Consider the following 19,656-nt stretch of genomic DNA (forward strand, 5'->3'; position numbering starts at 1 on the left):
GGTCGTTACCCACCAGAATCTAATTTGTTCCATGCTATAACTCTTCCAATTCAAATGCGACATAAAAAGAAAGCCTTCAATAAATCAGTTTTATTATGTAACAACTTCCTCCCTCTCTCTCTCTTTGGACCATGCCTCATTACTATAACAGTGTCTTCCATAAAATTTATTTTTATCGTGATACATTCATTTAAAAAAAATATATAGCCTATTATATCCATTCCAAATGTTTCGCATTGCCGGGAAGAAGGTTGTCGCTGTCGCATGGCTGTCTCCACCACGTAGAATACCCTATCGATTGACGTCCTACAAGGACCGTGTGTGTCTTTGGAAATGGAGGTGCTCGTCCGTATTTTGCCTGGGTTCCGCGCCGCGGTGAAATCGATAGGATTGCGCACGACGCCAGTCAGCAACCAACTCCATAACGTGTTTAGGAGACAAAAGGTGTACGCATATAGGGACAAGTCTAAGCTGCATGCGAAAAATCTGAATTAAATGACGTAACTCTATCCGGGTGAAAGTTGAAGCATTTTCCTTATTGTTCCAGCTGCCAATTTTCTTTCTTTATCCTTTTGAAAATTAACTATACCAGCAGTCAAACAGCTGGCAAATAACCCTGATGCTATTTTGACGTCGAAATTCACGGAGGCGTGACAGTATCCTATTTTTTTTTTTTTTCACTTTAAAAAAAAGAAGGGATGGCATGTAACAAATGAACCGAGATAGAGACATAAAAGGAAAAAAATATATAAATAAAAATAAATTGCATGGTGTTTCCTTTCTCTCTTCCTCCACACTTTTATGTCCCATGGTAGTCTATAAAGGAGGGGAAATAAAGAAGAAGACAAGAATCAATTCGATCGCATAGAAGAGCCATCATCATCAGGGCTGAGGAGTTGGCATTTGTTCCATCTACAGAGACCGACTTCTCTTTGCCTTTCTTCAATCAACGCCAAAAAGGAATTGAAAAAAAACAAACTTTTAAAGATATCGATTGGGGATTGAAAACTTGGAGTTCAGTATTTTTAGGCGAGGCTCGAAATCATTCGTGATAGAAGCCCAGCTTTTTCATCCATCGGGATTTTCAGATCTACTTCTTCGTATAAGTGCATCATCTAAACATTCACAACTTTCCGTTGGCAATGATGTTATTAATGCATACGATATTAGCTCACGTGAATATGATAACAATGACCGAGCCAAATGCTACCTCGCTACTTCCCGCTAGATCAACAGAGAAATCTTATAAATAGATAAAGTTTTATAGTTATTGGCCAGACGTAAAAATACAAATAATAAATAAAGTGATGATGAAATAAATGTGTGGAATGATGTATGGAAAATTTGTTTCGAATGATCTTTGCTTCGTACTTGTTTTCGTTTCAAAATGAGTGAGAAGCAGTTAAACTTGGAGCGGCGGTGAGTGATTAAAGACGTTGATTACCTCGGGTTATTGTGGGACATCGACGACAGCCGAATAGACGTTGGTTACACCAATCCAATCAACCGGATGGCATCGCATGGAAACAGCAGTGGCTTGCCCTTGTCCTCCAAACGTCCAGAGCCTTAGCTTTAAATTAATTAACGAACATGGCATGTATTGTCACGTAAACGAGATGTCATTCTATAATCATTCAGACTAGACATTTTTTTTAGAGCTAATTAACCAAAATCAATCAATTATATCTTTTACCCTTAAAATCTAAAATATAGACTATAGTTAGGAACGTGTCTTTCCTCACGGACAAACGAGGATCACATTTAAAAACATAAATAGTTTGCGCCATCCACCTTCAGTTGGCAATCAACGTACGATATTAAGCCAAAACATCTCATCTTTCGATCAGCATCTCTCTGTCGTCGCTATAACGATTAAGTGGAACGCCTGGGATAATTGCTGCCACACGTGACGATGTATGCGGAGGAAAATAGAAATGTCAGCCACATCAACCCACACCCTTCACGTTCCCCGCGTCCGAAATGTTCGGGACTTCTAGGAGACATGCGTGAAAACGACGCCGAGGTTGCAGCTCCGGCAAAGGTTTTTGCGCTCTATAAGGAGTCTCTTATACATACTCTTGTATTAGATGTACTGGCCAACGAGAACTGGTAGGGAACGATCCGGTCTGCTCAGTCAAGTGGTGGAGCGGCGCGGAGGCCGGATGTGTCGCGTGGTTTTTTGCTGAAGCCCAGCCTATTCGTATGCGCACACACAAAATCGTACGGAAAATGAACCTAAAGTGTGGCTAAGTGAACTATCTTGATTACGCGCCCCAGTTAAACAAACGTACATTTTTTTTGTTTTGTTTTTCAATTGAAAACAAAAGCACGTGAACATGGGGGGAAACAGTTCTCTGTTATTTGTGGTCATCTGTTCAATTGTTATGATGTTTCATTGGCAGTGTTGTTGTTCCCAGCAGTTGGCATCAGCCTATCGACTGGGTCAACGGCCGATGGATAACGTCACAGTCCTTGTATCCGACAACCGGAAGGATGATGGCGTTTCGATCATGGGGCCATTGGTTCCTTACCAAGAAACCGATCAATGGAAACACGAGCAGCAAACCGTGTTCCAGGAAGGCGAAAGAATACGTCGGGATGAGTCTAGTAGTAGAAATGGTGGCAGTTCATCGGGCGGAAATAAAGGACGTCCGGGAAGCATTGACGACACCAACATTCGACTTCTCGTTCAGACTCTAAATGGACGCGTTCGTGGAACAACTAAAACTGCACTCGGCGAAACTGTGGACGTCTTCCTGGGCGTAAGAATCTTCACTTACCTCTCGTGACTTGTATACATTTCCTGTTGTTTTGTTTGAATTGTGTTTGAATGTTTTCTTATCGAACGAAACGTTCGTGGACAGATCCCGTTTGCCAAGCCACCTTTAGGAAACCTGCGATTCAAGAAGCCCGTCCCTATTGATCCATGGCAGGGAGTCTACGACGCCCAGAGTTTGCCAAACTCTTGCCAGCAGGAACGATATGACGTCTTTCCTGGTTTCAGGGGCGAGGAAATGTGGAATCCCAACACGCCCATTTCCGAGGACTGTCTCTATTTAAACCTGTGGGTACCGACTAAGCTCCGCCATGCCAACAACAACAACAGCGGTAACGGAACGGTCCTCATTTGGATCTACGGAGGCGGTTACATGAGTGGCACATCGACGCTCGAAGTCTACGACGCCCTCATTCTGGCAGCCACCAACGACATCATCGTCGTTTCCATCAATTATCGCGTCGGTGTTTTCGGTTTTCTTTACCTGGACCACGAAGACGCCCCCGGTAATATGGGGCTCTACGATCAAGCCCTGGCCATCAAATGGATCAAGGATAACATTCGATCATTTGGAGGAGATCCCAATTCTTTGACATTATTTGGAGAGTCGGCTGGAGCTGGATCGGTTAGCGTTCATCTTTTATCGCCCGTCAGCGGACACCTGGCCAGACGGGCCATCATGCAATCGGGCTCTGTCAACGCGCCCTGGAGCTACATGACGGCCGAGACTTCCAAAAAGATCGCAGTTGCCCTAGTTAACGATGTCGGTTGCAATTCATCCATGGTCGGCATTGATACTCCGTCCGTGATGGAATGCATGAGATCCGTCCAGGCTAAAAACCTGTCGCTCATCCAGTGGAATTCCTATTGGGGCATCCTTGGCTTTCCATCGGCTCCGACCATCGATGGCGTCTTCCTGCCCAAACATCCGAAAGACATGCTGAAAGAAGGCGGATTCTCCGATGCGGAAATCCTTGTCGGAACCAATCAGGACGAAGGTACTCATTCACTTTCAATTTGTCTAGAGAGTTTGAAATACATTTTCTGGCAGAAGAAAAATGAATTGACGCAATTGTATAGAGCTAAAACAAACAAACAAACAAAATGGGTGTATAGTAAGAGATTTATCGATCCGTCCGGAAGACGATGGGATATTTAACAGAAGGTTTTCTCCTTTTAACATAAGAAAAGATTTCGTCGAGTTAGAGCCCCCCCCCCCCATTTTTTATTGTTGTTGTGTGTTGCCAGTCTAAATCAATTGTTCCGTGAAAAACAGGGACGTACTTTATCCTGTACGACTTTATCCAGTATTTCAAGAAAGACGACCCGAGCGTTCTTGAGAGAGAAAAGTTCCTCGAAATTATTAATACTATATTCAAAACTTGGTCGCAACTGGAGCGTGAAGCCATCATCTTTCAGGTTAGTTTATAATCGTCTTTTTCAGTATTTATGGATAAATTCTCATTAACGTTTTCTTCAAATATTCGGGGGGGAAAAAACGGGCAGTACACCGATTGGGATCACATTGAAAACGGCTATTTAAATCAGAAAATGATTGGCGATGTGGTCGGAGGTAAAATGAATTATTAAATGTATTCGACATCATTCTTTTGAAAAAATGGAATCTACGTTTTTGAATAGATTATTATTTTACCTGTCCGACTAATTACTTTGCTCAGAAGTTCGCCGAGCACGGGACGAACGTTTACTATTATCACTTCACTCAGGTAAAAGAAAAGATTGAAATATTAAATATTGATCCCAATTAATCAGCTACGTCAATTCAATTACGCGACGCGTAGAGATCAAGCACTAATCCGTGGGGTCAATGGATGGGAGTGATGCACGCCGACGAAGTCGAGTACGTTTTCGGTCATCCGCTCAACATGTCGCGTGACTACACGGCCAGCGAACGTGAACTCAGTCGTCGAGTGATGAAATACTTTGCTACTTTTGCCAAAACTGGGTGAGTGTTGACAGAATCTCTAGAAATGATCTATACACATACAAAATGATTGATGTTGGAAAGGGAGTGACGTTAACGAGCTCGTTATGACTGTGATTGTCACGTCTATCTGTTAGTTAGCAGGCGTACAATTGCGACATCTCTCTCGTTGCAGCGGGGAGAAATGTTATTGATTGGGACCTTGTCTGATGGTAACACGAGAATCTCGTTAATAATAAAAAAAAAAAATGGATAAATGTGAAAGGGAACGTATCAAATATTCAGCTCTTTAGATTTCTGTTCACCTGAAAACAAAATGTGGAATTCTGTACAATTAAAACGTACGTCACTCACGAGAAAAACAGGTTTCGTTAGCAACTGGGAAAACTTTTGTTCAAAGCAGTTCCTCAGAACACTGGCGATACGAACTTATTTTTCGAGGAAGTGGATATATCCGATTCACGCCGAGCAACGGTGCGGCCCAACCGACAAAGACGCTGTAGGCGTTTTAGACAGTAAACCGTTGGTTCACGCACCAAAATGAATAGACCTCATGTTCTTTAATTAAATGATGCACCCTGGACAACAAAAGAATTACTTGTCCGATCTACTCTCCATCATTTATAAACAGTAAATCTTGAATCAATCAATTCGTGAAAACATTCGCATTTTATAATACTATATATCTCACCTTGACACGAAAGTGAAAACATAGCAATGTTATTCTATAACGGGTTTAAACGTATACAGTTTCCGGGTTTCATTCCCGTCTCTCTACGTGCATTCACGTTATCTCGATAACAAAATTTAGCTATACGAAACAACGAACGGTGGGGTCCTGTTGATATATGGGCGCATTTCAGTTAGCACAACAACAGCAATCGTATACATGTGGGTGGCCAAAGAAATTGAAAGATATAAACGAGCTATATACACTATGGCGAGTTTTCTTATCGCGTGGGGGGAGATCAGCTCTACTTTTCTCAATATATCTCGTTCCAAGATCACGTTCGTTTTTGCTTCACCTTCGACTCTCATCTGCTCTGCACAGCAGTTGAAATTGAATATGCAAAAGACAGCCTTTTTGTCTATATCCTTGAAGCTCGCCGTAATTTCATAATGGAAAACGGGTTCTATTCCATTCAAAGAAAATGACAATAACATAGGCCCCTGTCTGGCTCTTTTTGCTTTCTATAGTTAGTTAGGCCACTAATCAAAATGAATCGTTCGTTTATAGTCAGAAGACATCCATCACTAGATTATATCACCATTTGGCCTATTCCCCCTCCATACATCGATGAGCTTTCATTTTTAACTTGGTGTCGCTTAAAACACCTTTTTCCTTTTGTTTTCCTTATATTATTATTTGGATAAATAAAAGGATTTTTATGTTCCCCTTTGCTTTCTTTTTTAACGTACGTGCTTTGAATACTGAATTTCCCGAGAACAAAAAAAACAAAACAACAAATGTCTCGACTTGAAAAAAAAAAAAAAGAGTTGACGACGCGGGCTATTACTGGCAGACCGCCCACCAAGGCCGCCCTATTCTTTAAAGAGAGGATGCATTGCTGGCTCAACGCAATAAAATGAAAAAAATCGAATAAAAAAAAAAGGGTCGAGAGATAAAGAAATAAAAGAACAAACGACGAATGACTTTTTCGGCTGTTTAATGTGCACCGTGAAGCATCTCGCGAATCTTTTCTGCGCTATACGTGATGAGGGTCTAACAGTGCGGTGGGTCGCTCCCGATGATCGTCATAACCAAATAGAAAAAAGAAAGAAATACTGATGACCTTGTCTCTCTCTCTCTCATCGACCATGTTTCATTGCCCGTTGATGATGGGGGATATATCCGCAGCCATATAACCCGCTGCTGTTCCACCCGCAGTTATATAAATACATATATATATATATAATCTCTATAGCTGTTCCTTATATAGGCGTTTATAGCATTTCAGTTGTTTCACCTTCGACTTGCAGCGAGTGAGTGGCAGTTTAGGTGATTTTTCTATACGGGTCATTTTTTACTTGGTTCGATTTGTTTGACATTCATCAACTGCGTGATGAATAATATTTCCTGTGTGTAGCAATAAGAGGAAATATTTGAACTATTTTATGCACGCACACACACACAGAAAATGGATGACAAGTAATGGAATGTTTTGACATAAACCAGGAAACCCGTGGCGGACGATACGCTTTGGCCGATTTACTCGCGGAACGAGCCGCGCTATTTTATTCTGAATGGCGAGGTACGCGGAATCGGACACGGGCCCAGGGCCACGGCTTGCGCTTTCTGGAATGAATTTATGCCACTTATTACAGCGCGTCAAAGTAAGTTTTATTATTGTCTTCGATTGGAATGCAAGTACACATTTACACAATGTGGCAGGTACAAATCAATGCGACCCGGACGCCATGCTGTCGCTAAGAGGATCGGCGTCCAGCATCGCAAAATCTTCCGGTCGTCGCGGAATTTTCGCCATCGTGTTGTGCTGGTTACTTATGGCTGTCTTGAAAGTCATTTGAATAGCTAATTATTGAAACAAACAAAAATTGGTTTCTAGTTTAAAAAAAATGAATACTACGTAGCTACGTAGCCAATTTTGCATAATTTTTTTTTAAAACTCTAATTCCGTATATAACTTTCTTATTAATTTGTATCATGTATCATTCTTTTTTTTATATATCACGATTAATTCCGGTCTCTATACAGCACTTATTTGTCCTATCTGAAAAAAAAAGATCTTCTTTAACATCGCTCGATAAATGAAAAAAAAAAAAAGAGTATTTCTAATCAAATTTCACAAAATGTTTTATTTCGCTATTGTTAAACACGGAGATAGAACAAATTTCGTTTTTTTTTTTGTGTGGGTAAAACAAAGGAAAACGAATCGTTTTATTTATTGGAGCCATCGGATATACATATACGTCTGGGACCGTACACACACTTGAGTTGCTCTATCCAAAGGGAAGTCTAATATACTGAAATCCATAATAGGGTGTAGTGAAATGCGACAAGTTAGGAAGAGAAAGAGAAAAGAAAAGGAGAACGGTGATCATATATATTGTTACACACACACACACACATTTACAGAAAAGGAAATGGCTTTGTTCCGATGGGTGACTGCGTTGTTTGCATTGTCATTTAGTTCCAGAAAAACGACGGCCTTGTCGTCTATTACACGCAGACGGAACAGGTCTGGCCACCGAGATAGGTCCCTGTACTTAAAAAAAAAAAAACTAAACCTGGTCTGATATATACAACCAACGCATAAAGACAAACTACAATTTTATCATTTTCCATCTTCTTTCCTTTTGTCTTGTAATCGCTCTAAACGTGGCTATAGGTGTAAAATACCTGTTTGGCCGTCCAATTTTGGTTTCACAGTAATTCATATTTTTTTTTAAAATAAATATGTGGTTATACTCTTTTTTATAAACTAATCGATCTTTTAGCCAACCTGGAATGACGTGTCGTCAGTAGACCCGTATCCATCCTATAAACAAATGACTCAGCTAAATGATTTAAGCTCTATTAACATTTAGCGACAAGCACAGTTCGCCCCATCTATACGATCTATCCAAGGTCCCCCAACTGAAATGGTTTCTTTTCCAAAAACGTGCGTGTTGGCTGTGGTGGTTTAGAAACTGTACAGCACAACAGAACCAATGTGTAGCTCTTCCCTAAATATAATAGTTGAGAGAAATGCTTCCTTCCATATAACGTCATCCTTTTTACAACTGATATTTTTATGTGTCCAGCGGCGTCCGCATGATGGACGATTCTTTCGACATCTGCAAAACGTCCGGATTTGCCCCCAGACAGACACAACACAATAGAACGTCGGCAAAATTATAACGACGACCTCCCTTCCTCTGAAAAAAAAAAAAGAAAAAATTCTTCCTACACCGCCTTAGTTCCCGCTGCTTTTATCACGCATGCTGGCCATATATCTATAGAGCAAAAATGGCAGCAAACAACAACAAAAAATAAGGAGAAGGTAATAGAGCGTCTTTCGTCCTTCGACTTCCTCTTGTGTCTCGTTTTTTTTTTTTTTTTATTGTTTTCTATTCGGCTACCCGAAGAGAAACACGACCGATTTCTATTTTTTCAAATATAGTTTAATTATTTCCGTTTCCTATAATAATCAACTCGATGAACTTTGTTTGGATCATTGTGTTGATGAAACTCGATCGCAATTGATAAGGAACAAAAACTAAAATAGAAAAAGTCAAATTAATTGAAACAATTATGTGATGTGATGTTTTCACACGAATGGAGAAGTGCGTGATAAAGAAAAGAAGAGGAGGGACTGGTAGCGAGTTGATGGATGTCTTGTTTTCGACATTCCATTTACGACCGTCATCAACGTAGAAAAGAATATTGCGCTGTCGCTTTTTTTTTATTGAATAAACATTTAAAAAAAAGAAGAACAATAAAAAGAAATCGAGGAAGGATGAGATTGTTGGGAGGTGGAAGTTGGAGGAAATAGAAAAAAAAAAAATAAATAGCCGGCGGTAACTAAAAAAAAAAAAAGGTGTTTTGCTGACTGTGTTGTGTGGGTCCGTTCCTCCAACCAATGGAGCGGAGGTGGTTCCTGTTTAAAAGAAAGACCCCGGCGTGCATATAAAGAGCGGGTAAGAATTCACGGCCGACTCCAGTCATCACGCGCTAGACCTTTCACTTACACGCATCGCTCTGAAAAAAAACAAAAAACATTTTTCTCACGCACGCATCCCGCCAAAGCCAACACACCCATTCACAGATAACCCCGTGGTCGTACTGGGGAAAAAGGGAAGGAAAAAACAAATAAAAAGCAAAGGAAAACTTGAATTGCGTTCAGTCAGAGCGCAACATCAGACGTCAATTGAATTGCGTGTGCCCCCCATCAAGAAAAGCGCGGCAAAGGAAATATTTCACAGGAAACATTTTTCGAGACGATTTATCCGATGGTGTTTTGTTTTGTGATCGTCATGAATTGAACGGACTGGAACAGAAAAGCGGGTGTAGTGAAATCCTTGTTACGCAGAAGGGGACAATAACAATCGTGAACGACAAACAACTCGACTAGATTTCCTGTGCATCGCTGACTGGAAATGACGACACACGTCCATCGATCGGGGAGGATGGCTGGAACGCGTCCATCTTTTATTCGATTCACGTGAGTAAACAAAAAACAGAATAATAAGAAGAAAACTGGTTCTGTCTTTATTTTATTTAATTTCATTTGCGATAGAAGAATTTCCTTTATGCGTTTCAATCATCCGATTGCAAGTCGCACGACAATTAAGTCACTATAGATATTTTCCCATTTCCCAAAGACAATCAACTAAACAGAAAAATGCAATAAAACGTACAAGGGGACGAGGATTTTTAGTCGTTGTCTGATTTATTTTTGGAATGTACATTTTCATAGCCTTGGGTTTTTTTCTTTTTCTCTTCATTCTCTTCTTCTTTTTTGTTTCGTATAAAACGACGGCGGACATCAAAAGTCCTTCAAGCCGAAAGGGAAGGGGTTTCCACATTCCCATCCGTCCATTTCGGTATTTTTTTTTTTCCGTTGCAAACAAAACAAACAAAAGAGGCTAAGGTAGCAAGAAATAGTAGGCCTTGCTTAATATGCATAACGGCATGTCGCGTGTGACTTTCCACTTTTCTTGTTTCTTCAAAACCTGAAAAGACAAAATAGAAAATTAACCAAACAAAAAAAAAAAAAAACTCTTTGATCGAATTTTGACCTAATTTTCAAATCATCTTTGCCAAACGGGTTTCATGCATTTACATAATAGACGGCAACTATAAACGTTGGGAAACGATTGAATGAAATATAGGGAAGGCTGGGAGGGGCTAACGTGACAGTTAATGAATTATTTTTTTATCCGCCATCAGCGTCGATTTTACGAAGGGGCAGACTGTTGGGTGGTACCCAGTCTGAAGATATTCTATGGGTTTCCCGGAAATTGAACGAATCCTCCATCGTGTGTAAATCTTGTCTACCGTTGCCAAGAAAAACTAAAAGTCCCGGGCTTCGAAACATCGGCAGATATCCAAACGTAGCGGCGGGAGAGCGAAAAGGCGTGAGCCAGTCACGACCTTGACATAAAGGCGAAACGCCGGCCGTGATAACAAACACGCTACTATATAGTCAAAGGGAATCGGGAGTGAGGAGGGGTTGAGGTGGGAAAATGACGTCACGACCTTCTCTGTTGCCTCTAGCGCCGCCAAAAAACGAAAAAAAAAAAAAAAATCGAACCAAACTGGAACACCCGCAGCTAGTGCGGGGTGGAGTGGGTTATTTGCACACTCACGCCAGGAGGTAAAAAAAAAATCAGCAGACAGAATGGCGACCGTCCTTCTTCGGTTCTTTCCCCCTTGGCTGTTTGTTGTCTGGCCACAGCCAATCCGAGCGGATTCATTTATTTTAAAATCCGTTGCGTTTCACTCGGATCGAGGGAAAGAATTCGGAAGAAGATTAAACGCGTCCAAACATGACCAATTGGCTGAAATGAAACCACCTTTGATGGAATTCTGAGCGGCGATCCATTCGCCTCCAGTTTGTCCCTCCCTTTTCAAACCTTCAAGGCCCTTACCTTCCTTCACGTGTGCGCAAAAGAAAATTCTGGTATTATTTTTTTTCTTTCTTTTCTGGTGGGGTTTTGAGAGTCTGGTAGCAGCGCCAAACTTTTCCACGTCGGGGGAAGAGACACAGACAAAAAGAACACGGGCAAAACAAAAGGAGACAGAGCCATTTATAGCGGCCGTAAGGTCATCAACATTAACAAACAAAAGGAGAAAAAACAAAACAAAACAAAAAAACTGTCTATACACCAACATTTTAAATTATTTATCTTTTGAGTTCTCCTTCCGTTAGCTCCCCCCCCCCCCTTCAAAAAAGTAGCACACGTTGTCCGCGTTGATTGTCTCACGGTTGCCTCGTGAGTCAATCTTTTTCTGATCGGCACCTGGATCTCTTAGAAAATGCTAAAAAAATACGACGAGTTTGCACGACAGGAGGGCGTCACGCCAAGTCTTTTGCGTTAACAACAGACTGTGTGTGTGTGTGTGGCAAATCGATTGGTATCAAGGCGAGAGCCGCAAGCTGAACTCGGTTCGCAAAATGTTGGATGAGGACACGGTCGCACCTGGCGGGACAACGGTGACCTGTTTCAAATAAAAAAAAATGACAGGTATTACAATAGCCAAATGTTTTAGATCAATTGTTGTTGGAACATTGCCTGGAAAGTTCACCTTTTTTCAAGAACTTGCTAATTGTTAGTCAATAGATAGCATCTTTAAAAACAAAAAATAGGTTAAGTAACTTTTAAAATAACAATTTATTGAATTTTTACGGACCAGGTCTCTATCATCACGCCCATCTGTGCAAACCGGCTGTGAACACGCAACGCTTATTATTATTTTTTAAAAACATGGATTGCTCATTCTGATCTCGCTTCATTCATAAAGGTTTCTCTCCTCTTTAAAAGTTTTCTAACCTTGGAAACCGGTGTGCCAGAGTCCCTGTGTAAACTGATATTTCAACAAAAGTTGAGTTGCTATGAGTCCAATGTCTCTTTATATTAGCGCTGCTCTTTTCACCTTTACAATAGAGGAACATAAGGTTATCGTTTGCGTAGGCACGAACTCAAACAAGAAAGATTTATTGCACGTTAGGTGGCATTTACCTTGAATTAAGGCTCCCCCCGCAAGCCGTAATGAACAACCGAGTAGAAATACAGACAGTAAATTGATGATGATACAGAACCGGTTTCCGGTTTTTTTCAATACCTTTTGTTATGGAAATGTCACGGGACAAGTGGCAATTCAATCGCTAAAAAACACATTGGGAACAGTGAAAAAGAATCAACAAAATGATTGTAAAAACAAAAATTATCGATCGATCAGCTTCTTATGCGGCAAAAGAACGCAACGTGATCCGGCAGGAAACGGACCTCCCGTGACGAACGTGAGGACGCCCCAGCGTTTTGCCGCTCGTGTTTCGACAGCGTTCCGCCAACTCACGCTGTGCATTTTTTCCTTTTCGCATTTTCAATTGTGCCAAGTGCGTCCGTCAGAATTATTTTTCCCTTCTTCAAACGGATGAATCATCATCGCACCAGACAGAACGAAAAAAAAAGAAAAAAGAAAAAGTCTTTGAAATATTCCCGACAGGTCACGGAGAACGTTTGTTGCTGACATAAATCAAACGAGCTGACGGCCGACTGACACAATCGATTGGGTATATCCACTTGTTTTTCTTTTTTAAATGATTAAATCCATTTTTCTCGTGAAAAAAGATCGTTTGACGTCACGTTACCTTTCGTTGTATATTTTCAACTCCTCGGTCAACAACAGTAAAAAAAAAAAAAATGAATTTAGAATAGACGGAAAGATGTTTAAAGCTGGAACCAAGAAAAGAAAAACTCACCGCCAAAAGACTTGCATGCAGCTCGTGTGATATCGCCCGCAGCGCGGACGCGGGACCTTGGCCGATATTGAAAGCACCTGGCCATATAGTCGGGCGTGAAAGACCTCCGCCATCGTCTCTCCTTTCAATCTCTTTTTTTTTTTACAGTTTCTTCCCTTTTTTTTTTGGTTTTTGTTTTTATTTCTTTTTTGTTTGGCGTTTCCTGCTTTGCCTTGGCCGTATATAGACTGTCGCACAGGCACGCTTATTATTCTCTTCCGCACTTGCGAGTCCGTTCTCTACCCCCATAAGAAATAAAAAGGGCACACGACAGGCGGGATTCTTTTGTTTTTTCGTGACGAATTGCATCAAAGGTTTCCCGACATACGCACGAACAGCGTCAAAATGTTTCAACCTTAAACCCAAATAGTTTTGAAGTGTGTACAATGTGTAGAAGCTTGAAGGGAAAATGAAACACTCAATGACCGACAACCTTGTTACTCTTGATGACGTTATCTTTGCAGTCACGAATTTACCATGACAGCCCCCCTAAAGAAAAAACACACGGTGTTCAACAAACACGACACCGTATAAAAAATAAGCTGAATTTTCACGTAAAAACGACAACGTTTTGTTTTAAAAAGCGGAATCATCGGCTTTTCGTGTGTCATTATAAACTGTTAATTGATTTAATCAGAAATCGGTTGCAAATTTTTCGTTGTCGGGCGAGTTCGTGGTTTCTAGCGCTGTCTGGAGATCGATTATCACGATCAGATATGAAAGACTAATGGGCCTATAATGCAGCTTCCTTATTTGCTTCACCTTATCTCTACGTAACGGCTCTATATGCTATATACAGGTTTCTTTTACTTAGTGAAGAACATCACGTGATTGACCATCAAATGTTCTTCTATAGGACAAAGAAACACCGGCCAGTCCAGCTGGCCGTTTTTGCCTTCGTTTGTTGTTTGCTGACTGGACCTTCGTCTGCGTGTGACTATCAACGCGTCGATCCCAGTCACACGATGTGTGTGTATTCTCCTCGAAATTGCGGTGGAAAAACACTCATTCGTAAGTGTTATCATTTCTTATCGTTTTGTAATTACAGAAGAAATATATTTTTTTTAAAATTAATTGTCTCTTTAAAAAAAATATATAATAATTTCGGCTTATATTTTCTCAAAGGCGCAAGTGGAATGAGCTGTCACGATAAGCAAGTTATTTTGGAGACTCATAATCGGTTGCGGCAAATGCTAGCCTTGGGTCAAATACGAGGCCAGCCGCCCTCGCTGGACATGCGAGAACTTGTACGTTAGTAAATAGACTCATTTTTTTATTTTTTTATCTTGTTATTTCGCTTTTTAAAATTTGTTTAATAACGCGATCTTTTCTTGGATCTGAAAATAAGGTCTGGGATGAAGAACTGGCGGCCATTGCTCAAAGGTGGGCAGATCAATGCAATGCTGGACACGACCGTCTTAGGAGAATAGGTAGGCTAAGGTTACGTTTTGCCAAATCCTTTTTAATTGCTCGGGGCGGTAAACAATTTAAAATCACAATCGTGTTTTTTTTAAACGAACAATGATTCAACTTGTTTCTACTTTCAAATCACTTTTTTTTCTCTCATTAAAACAAAAAAACAGATAGATTCAGTGTTGGACAGAACGTAGCAGCCACATGGACGTTTGATAAGCCGAGCCCAACTGGCGAAGAACCTGAATTCAAGCGTCAAATCGAAGCCTGGTTTAATGAGGTGACGCAAATCGGGTTCCGACCGAAAGATATCGATCCATTTAATTTCAACCGGCAAGCGGGACATTATTCTCAGGTGAGATTGCCCAATAATTATTGCTCAATTTCTTTTCGAGTGTCTGTTACACACCTTATACAACAACAACAAAAATGCAAATGCTCAAGTGAAAAAGAAATGAGACTTTGTTTCGGTCCAATCTTTGTCTGTCGTCTGACTGACACACACTGCGTGCCTCCGTTATGCTTCTCCGCCCGGAAAGGCTTGACGTAATCGGAGTAATGCGACAGCAAAGACGGCAGCAGTTTTTTGTGAAAAAACAACTGGAGCGGAAATCAAGTTTATACGCGTGATAAATGGTCGTTAAATTCTAACTGGATATACCACACCCTGTGTGACATTTCCCCTCAGACTCACGGTCACAATTTGAATCGATCGATCAAACAGTTTTCGTGTTTGCATATATTGAAGGAACCTTGTACGCTTGAACGGGTCATCCTATGCAGCTAACCTTCGACACCCAACGTAACCGCGTTACACACGTAACCCTGTGACTATTCGTAGGACAAGAAAAGAATAAATTGATGTTATTCAATAGAAGGACAGTGCCGTTTTCGCTATCGCTGTGCCGCTCCGTCAAACTTAACAATGGAAGATCATTTGATACATTCGAGAGAATCGTAAAACACGAAGTCGGGTCGTAAAAAAGATTGTCTTGAATGAACGGTGCTTCACATCCGATTTGACGATTTAGGGATAAACCCATTTTGAATTTGGCTGAGTAAAATGCGAGAACAACAACTAAAGAAAATCCGGTAAACTTGTTTTTTGCTAAATACATTCAACTATTTAAAGGTGAATGCCATAAGAAAACAGGATTAGATGGCTTTACGTGTAGTTTTGGTTTTGAGGGCAAGTAAAGCTGTTGTTTATACGTGGCATTTTCGTGATGATGAAGAAAGTGTTTCAGAGAGAGTCGCGATTCGTGCAGTGGTTCCTTTTAGCTGAATATTTTTGTTTCCATTTATCGTCATTTATTTACATGGACGACAAGATCATAGGCTGAAAACAACTTGATCCTTTGGTGAAAAAACTGAAATCTTTTGATCACAAATCGCTTCAAAAACCCTGACGAAAAAAACAAACAAACGAAACCTTTCTTTAGAACCCATTTTTAAAAAATGGACTAAAAGCATGTCTTCTTTTTTAAATTTATTTTCCTGTTTTCATCGCAGCATTATTCAAAATCTGTTTCAATTGAATTGAATAGTGCATCCTACCTAAACCGACTGTACCATGCTCTCGAATTTTCTATAGCTTAGCAAGCTTTTCAGCAAAGATTATAGGACTTGAAAACGTTAGTTAGATTTCGTGGAAGAGAAAACATGCATGCGAAGCTTGCAGCTAGTAAACTGCTGTGGCTAACTGTTGACCAGCGCATCAGCACAGATGAAAAGATTCAAACTTTTATTTGTATAAATTTTTTTTATTTGAAATAATTGTAGATTGCTTGGAGCGAGACGTATGCTGTCGGTTGCGGTTACAGTTACTTTCGTGATCCGCAGCGTGGTTATACCAAACTTTATGTTTGCAATTACGGACCTGGGTAAGTTCTTAAATGCCCATTGTACTGCTGAGAAGTTTTGCCACACACACACAAGAGCGTTTACGCATTGTACATTTCACGATGCGTCCTTAAAAAAATTTTGGGGATGATTTAGAGGGAATGTTATCGGTGCCACGATGTACAGAACAGGTCGGCCTGGTCAGACTATGTGCATCAACGAAGGACTGGCAACATCCAGACGCTATCCTGGACTTTGTGGTACGTATTCCGATGCTGTGTATAATCATTGTTAGTTTCTTTTGATTGAAGATGTTAACGCAAAGGAGATGAATCACAGTGAACTAAAGATAATTGTCTATTTGGCACTGGCAGAGATGCCACCCTCTTCCACAGGAGTTGATTATCGCGATTTGATATGCACCGCTCCGGCAACGACCACCATCGATCAATTACAACTTCAATTATCTCCCGTTTCAGCTGCAGTCAATAAACCACCACCCCTTTCTTCCTCCCCGTTGGCACCAGTCCCGGCACCTCCTCCCGTGCTTCAACCACCGCCCATCTTTCCGCCTCCTTCTCCTCCGGCGCCCGCACCAACACCGCAACTTGGCGACATGGTTCTACGTGGCATGCAATCTCCACTGGCCGGTTTAGCTAAATTATTGGGGCAATATAACTTATTTGGCTAATCGTTACTTAACATGTTACCATTATTGTTGATTATTAATTACTGGGTTAAAAAGAAAACAAATATTGACTTGTTCATTCACACTACGAGAAGACTCTGTCCGATCACAACAACAGAACTAGCTATGTCATCGGTTTGATGTAACCAGTAGTAGTAGCGGCCTGCCTTGTGCACGGCAACTCCTTTCCACATGTACATTTTAAGTATTTGAATGAAAACTACAATGTATATTCTTTTGTCACGTGTAAGGTGACTAGTTCTTTTTTTTAGAAAAGAATGGTTTCGTAATGTAATTGTACGTATTTATCGCTTATGTTTTGTTCCGGGATTACACGCACGAAGTCCAACGAAATTGACGAGCATACAAGTTTACTTCTTTTTTAGTTTAAACCCTTGTCACAAGAAGCCGCTGTTTACCAAAACAATGTCGGGATTGGCAGAATAAATTACCGTCGTACCGAGCGAACGTGTTTGAGTTGCCATTGACCAATTTCCACTGAATTATTCTATTTGGTCGAAATTTTCCTATAAACAATGAAGTATATTTATAATCTTTAACACGATTCATCTTAATAATATGTTATGTTACACGTAATATACATGGGGTAAAAAACGCATAAACTTTTTTCTGAATGCAGTGCTCGTGACAACAATGATGTTTTGGCTGCCTTTATCTCTGTAAACAAACAACTGGTGGCACTTGGTGAAAAAGATAGGTAATGATGCAATTAGTTCATGAGTTGAAAAGTTTTCCATTTCGCTGCCTTGTTTTTGTAACTTTGACAGGCTCAGGCAAGAGTTACATGAAAGACTGAAAAATTCTCAAGTCAGAAGTTTGCTGGAGAATCAGGTTCGTCAGATAATACAGCAAAATGGAGGGGTTAATAATGTGAATCTTGAAACCCTTGTTGAGCAGCTAAGAGGTAAATGTTATGTTGGGAAGGAATCTTGGACTCAATGAATATAAATAATCCCTCCCCTCATTTCTATAGGTTCATTGCCATCCATCCAAGAAGCTAGTGGAGCCGTTATTGAAAGTATTATTGAATTTACAAAAGTACAAGCTAACCAACAAACTTAGTTTCAGGCTTGTCTATTGCAATTTTCCAGCCAAACTCACAGTGGCAAACTAGTGCACTTTCAGATGACTGTTATTTTGAATTTGGTACACAGAAAAAAATTTAACTTTATTTAAATAATGTTTTTTGTTTTTTTCATTTAATTACCAGTTGTTTAGTAATGCACAGGTAGGATTTAAATAGGATAGTGAATAAGTACTGGTGCTATGCAGTATATGTATATTTTCGCACTTCGCAGGATTCGCAGCGACTGTATAAATTTTAAGACTTAAAGCAGCCACAGACACGACCTTTGCGCGTGGTACGACCCATTGATAGCTGATGTGACATCTGATGTCCCATTAGTTATTTCACAAATTAAGATCGTCTGTCCCTACCGCGTTTTTTTAGCAGAGTAATCATGTTATAGTCCTTATAGTTTAGGCTGACCCACAAAAGACTCGCATACAATAGAATTGAAAAGACTGGCCCCTCATCGCATTGATGGAGATCCGTTTCTAGGATAATAGGACTGGAAATTTTCAGTCCTATTTCTCCTGTAGGAATAGGACTGAGAGAAATAGGACTGCGTTTTAGACACATTTTGAACAGTCCTATTTCTCCTTTGACCAGTCCTATTTCTCCTTGGTTATAAGGCTATTTCGCTTGCCTTTATCTTACATCTTTAAGGGACAATGAGCCTCCAAATCGGTAGGCGAAATGGGGGGAAAATTGAAGTAGAAGAGCGTTGGCCTTATATGCCTACGCTCTTGAAAATTACCGTTGAGAAAATGGCAACGCTTACTTCGCTTGCATGCTAAGAATTCCTTATCCTATTTAACTTTTTATTGCAGAATATTAACCGTCATTTTTGACTGAATACAGTTCATTTAACAAATAATTAAATTTAATAAATCTAAATGTTGTTTAACTTTTTCTATTGTAAATTTTTCGTACATCTTGCAACACAGAGGGGGTTGCGGGGGATGATTCGTACCTTGGAATCTCAGCCCCTTTGGTGAATCATCCCCCTCCCTAGAAGGGTGAGGACTACACCCATCGTAGCCCCTCTATGATGCAAGTCGTAAGAAGAATAAATAATAACCAAAGTAAAATTGCACTCATATTTATGAAATGATTAATTTTTTGATAAATGAACTATATATTGTAAAAAATTTCGGTTAAAGTACTGAAAAAAAATTTTTTTATCGTAACGAGTTCTTAAGCTGCAAGTGAATTAAGCGCTGAAATTTTGTCAACGGTAATTTTCAAGGACTGAAGGATATAAGCCAACCCGCTTACTGTGGTTGCATCCATAAAGAGAACATACCGGATGGGCCTAGTACCTTCTTCGATGTCACAACTCAGAATTCGCATTTCGAGGATGTGCGGTATTTTCTGTGTGTGGATGCAACCACAATTAAAATTAACGTAGGCTCTTATGGGACTACCCCTTTTAAACTG

General features: G+C 40.3%; 2 protein-coding genes across 2 annotated transcripts; both read left to right on the forward strand.

The window, feature by feature from the left end:
- The first annotated feature begins 2,082 nt into the window (after positions 1 to 2,082).
- LOC116922596 (acetylcholinesterase) lies at positions 2,083 to 7,511 on the forward strand. The gene is made up of 8 exons (XM_032928974.2): positions 2,083 to 2,762; positions 2,865 to 3,774; positions 4,053 to 4,195; positions 4,283 to 4,349; positions 4,418 to 4,503; positions 4,579 to 4,742; positions 6,898 to 7,055; positions 7,114 to 7,511. The coding sequence occupies exons 1-8, from the start codon at positions 2,337 to 2,339 to the stop codon at positions 7,248 to 7,250; spliced, it is 2,091 nt and encodes a 696-aa protein (XP_032784865.2). The 5' UTR covers positions 2,083 to 2,336; the 3' UTR covers positions 7,251 to 7,511.
- Positions 7,512 to 9,375: 1,864 nt separating this feature from the next.
- Positions 9,376 to 18,333, forward strand: LOC116922605 (peptidase inhibitor 16). Its single transcript, XM_045173737.1, has 11 exons — positions 9,376 to 9,886; positions 13,989 to 14,200; positions 14,315 to 14,436; positions 14,538 to 14,619; positions 14,773 to 14,957; positions 16,385 to 16,485; positions 16,601 to 16,704; positions 16,819 to 17,116; positions 17,773 to 17,850; positions 17,921 to 18,057; positions 18,127 to 18,333. The coding sequence occupies exons 1-11, from the start codon at positions 9,822 to 9,824 to the stop codon at positions 18,213 to 18,215; spliced, it is 1,473 nt and encodes a 490-aa protein (XP_045029672.1). The 5' UTR covers positions 9,376 to 9,821; the 3' UTR covers positions 18,216 to 18,333.
- The last annotated feature ends 1,323 nt before the right edge of the window (positions 18,334 to 19,656 follow it).

Source organism: Daphnia magna, linkage group LG5 (assembly GCF_020631705.1).
Source record: "Daphnia magna isolate NIES linkage group LG5, ASM2063170v1.1, whole genome shotgun sequence".
Taxonomy (NCBI): Eukaryota; Metazoa; Arthropoda; class Branchiopoda; order Diplostraca; family Daphniidae; genus Daphnia; species Daphnia magna.

What these genes read in the sequence shown, in the direction of transcription:
- LOC116922596 (XM_032928974.2), top strand. Translation starts at nt 2,337, where the DNA reads ATGGGGGGAAACAGTTCTCTGTTATTTGTGGTCATCTGTTCAATTGTT. An exon ending in GCTACTTTTGCCAAAACTGG is followed by an intron (nt 4,743 to 6,897) that starts GTGAGTGTTGAC and finishes GACATAAACCAG; the next exon opens with GAAACCCGTGGCGGACGATA. An exon ending in ACTTATTACAGCGCGTCAAA is followed by an intron (nt 7,056 to 7,113) that starts GTAAGTTTTATT and finishes ACAATGTGGCAG; the next exon opens with GTACAAATCAATGCGACCCG.
- LOC116922605 (XM_045173737.1), top strand. Translation starts at nt 9,822, where the DNA reads ATGACGACACACGTCCATCGATCGGGGAGGATGGCTGGAACGCGTCCA. An exon ending in CGGTGGAAAAACACTCATTC is followed by an intron (nt 14,201 to 14,314) that starts GTAAGTGTTATC and finishes ATTTTCTCAAAG; the next exon opens with GCGCAAGTGGAATGAGCTGT. An exon ending in GCACTTGGTGAAAAAGATAG is followed by an intron (nt 17,851 to 17,920) that starts GTAATGATGCAA and finishes TAACTTTGACAG; the next exon opens with GCTCAGGCAAGAGTTACATG.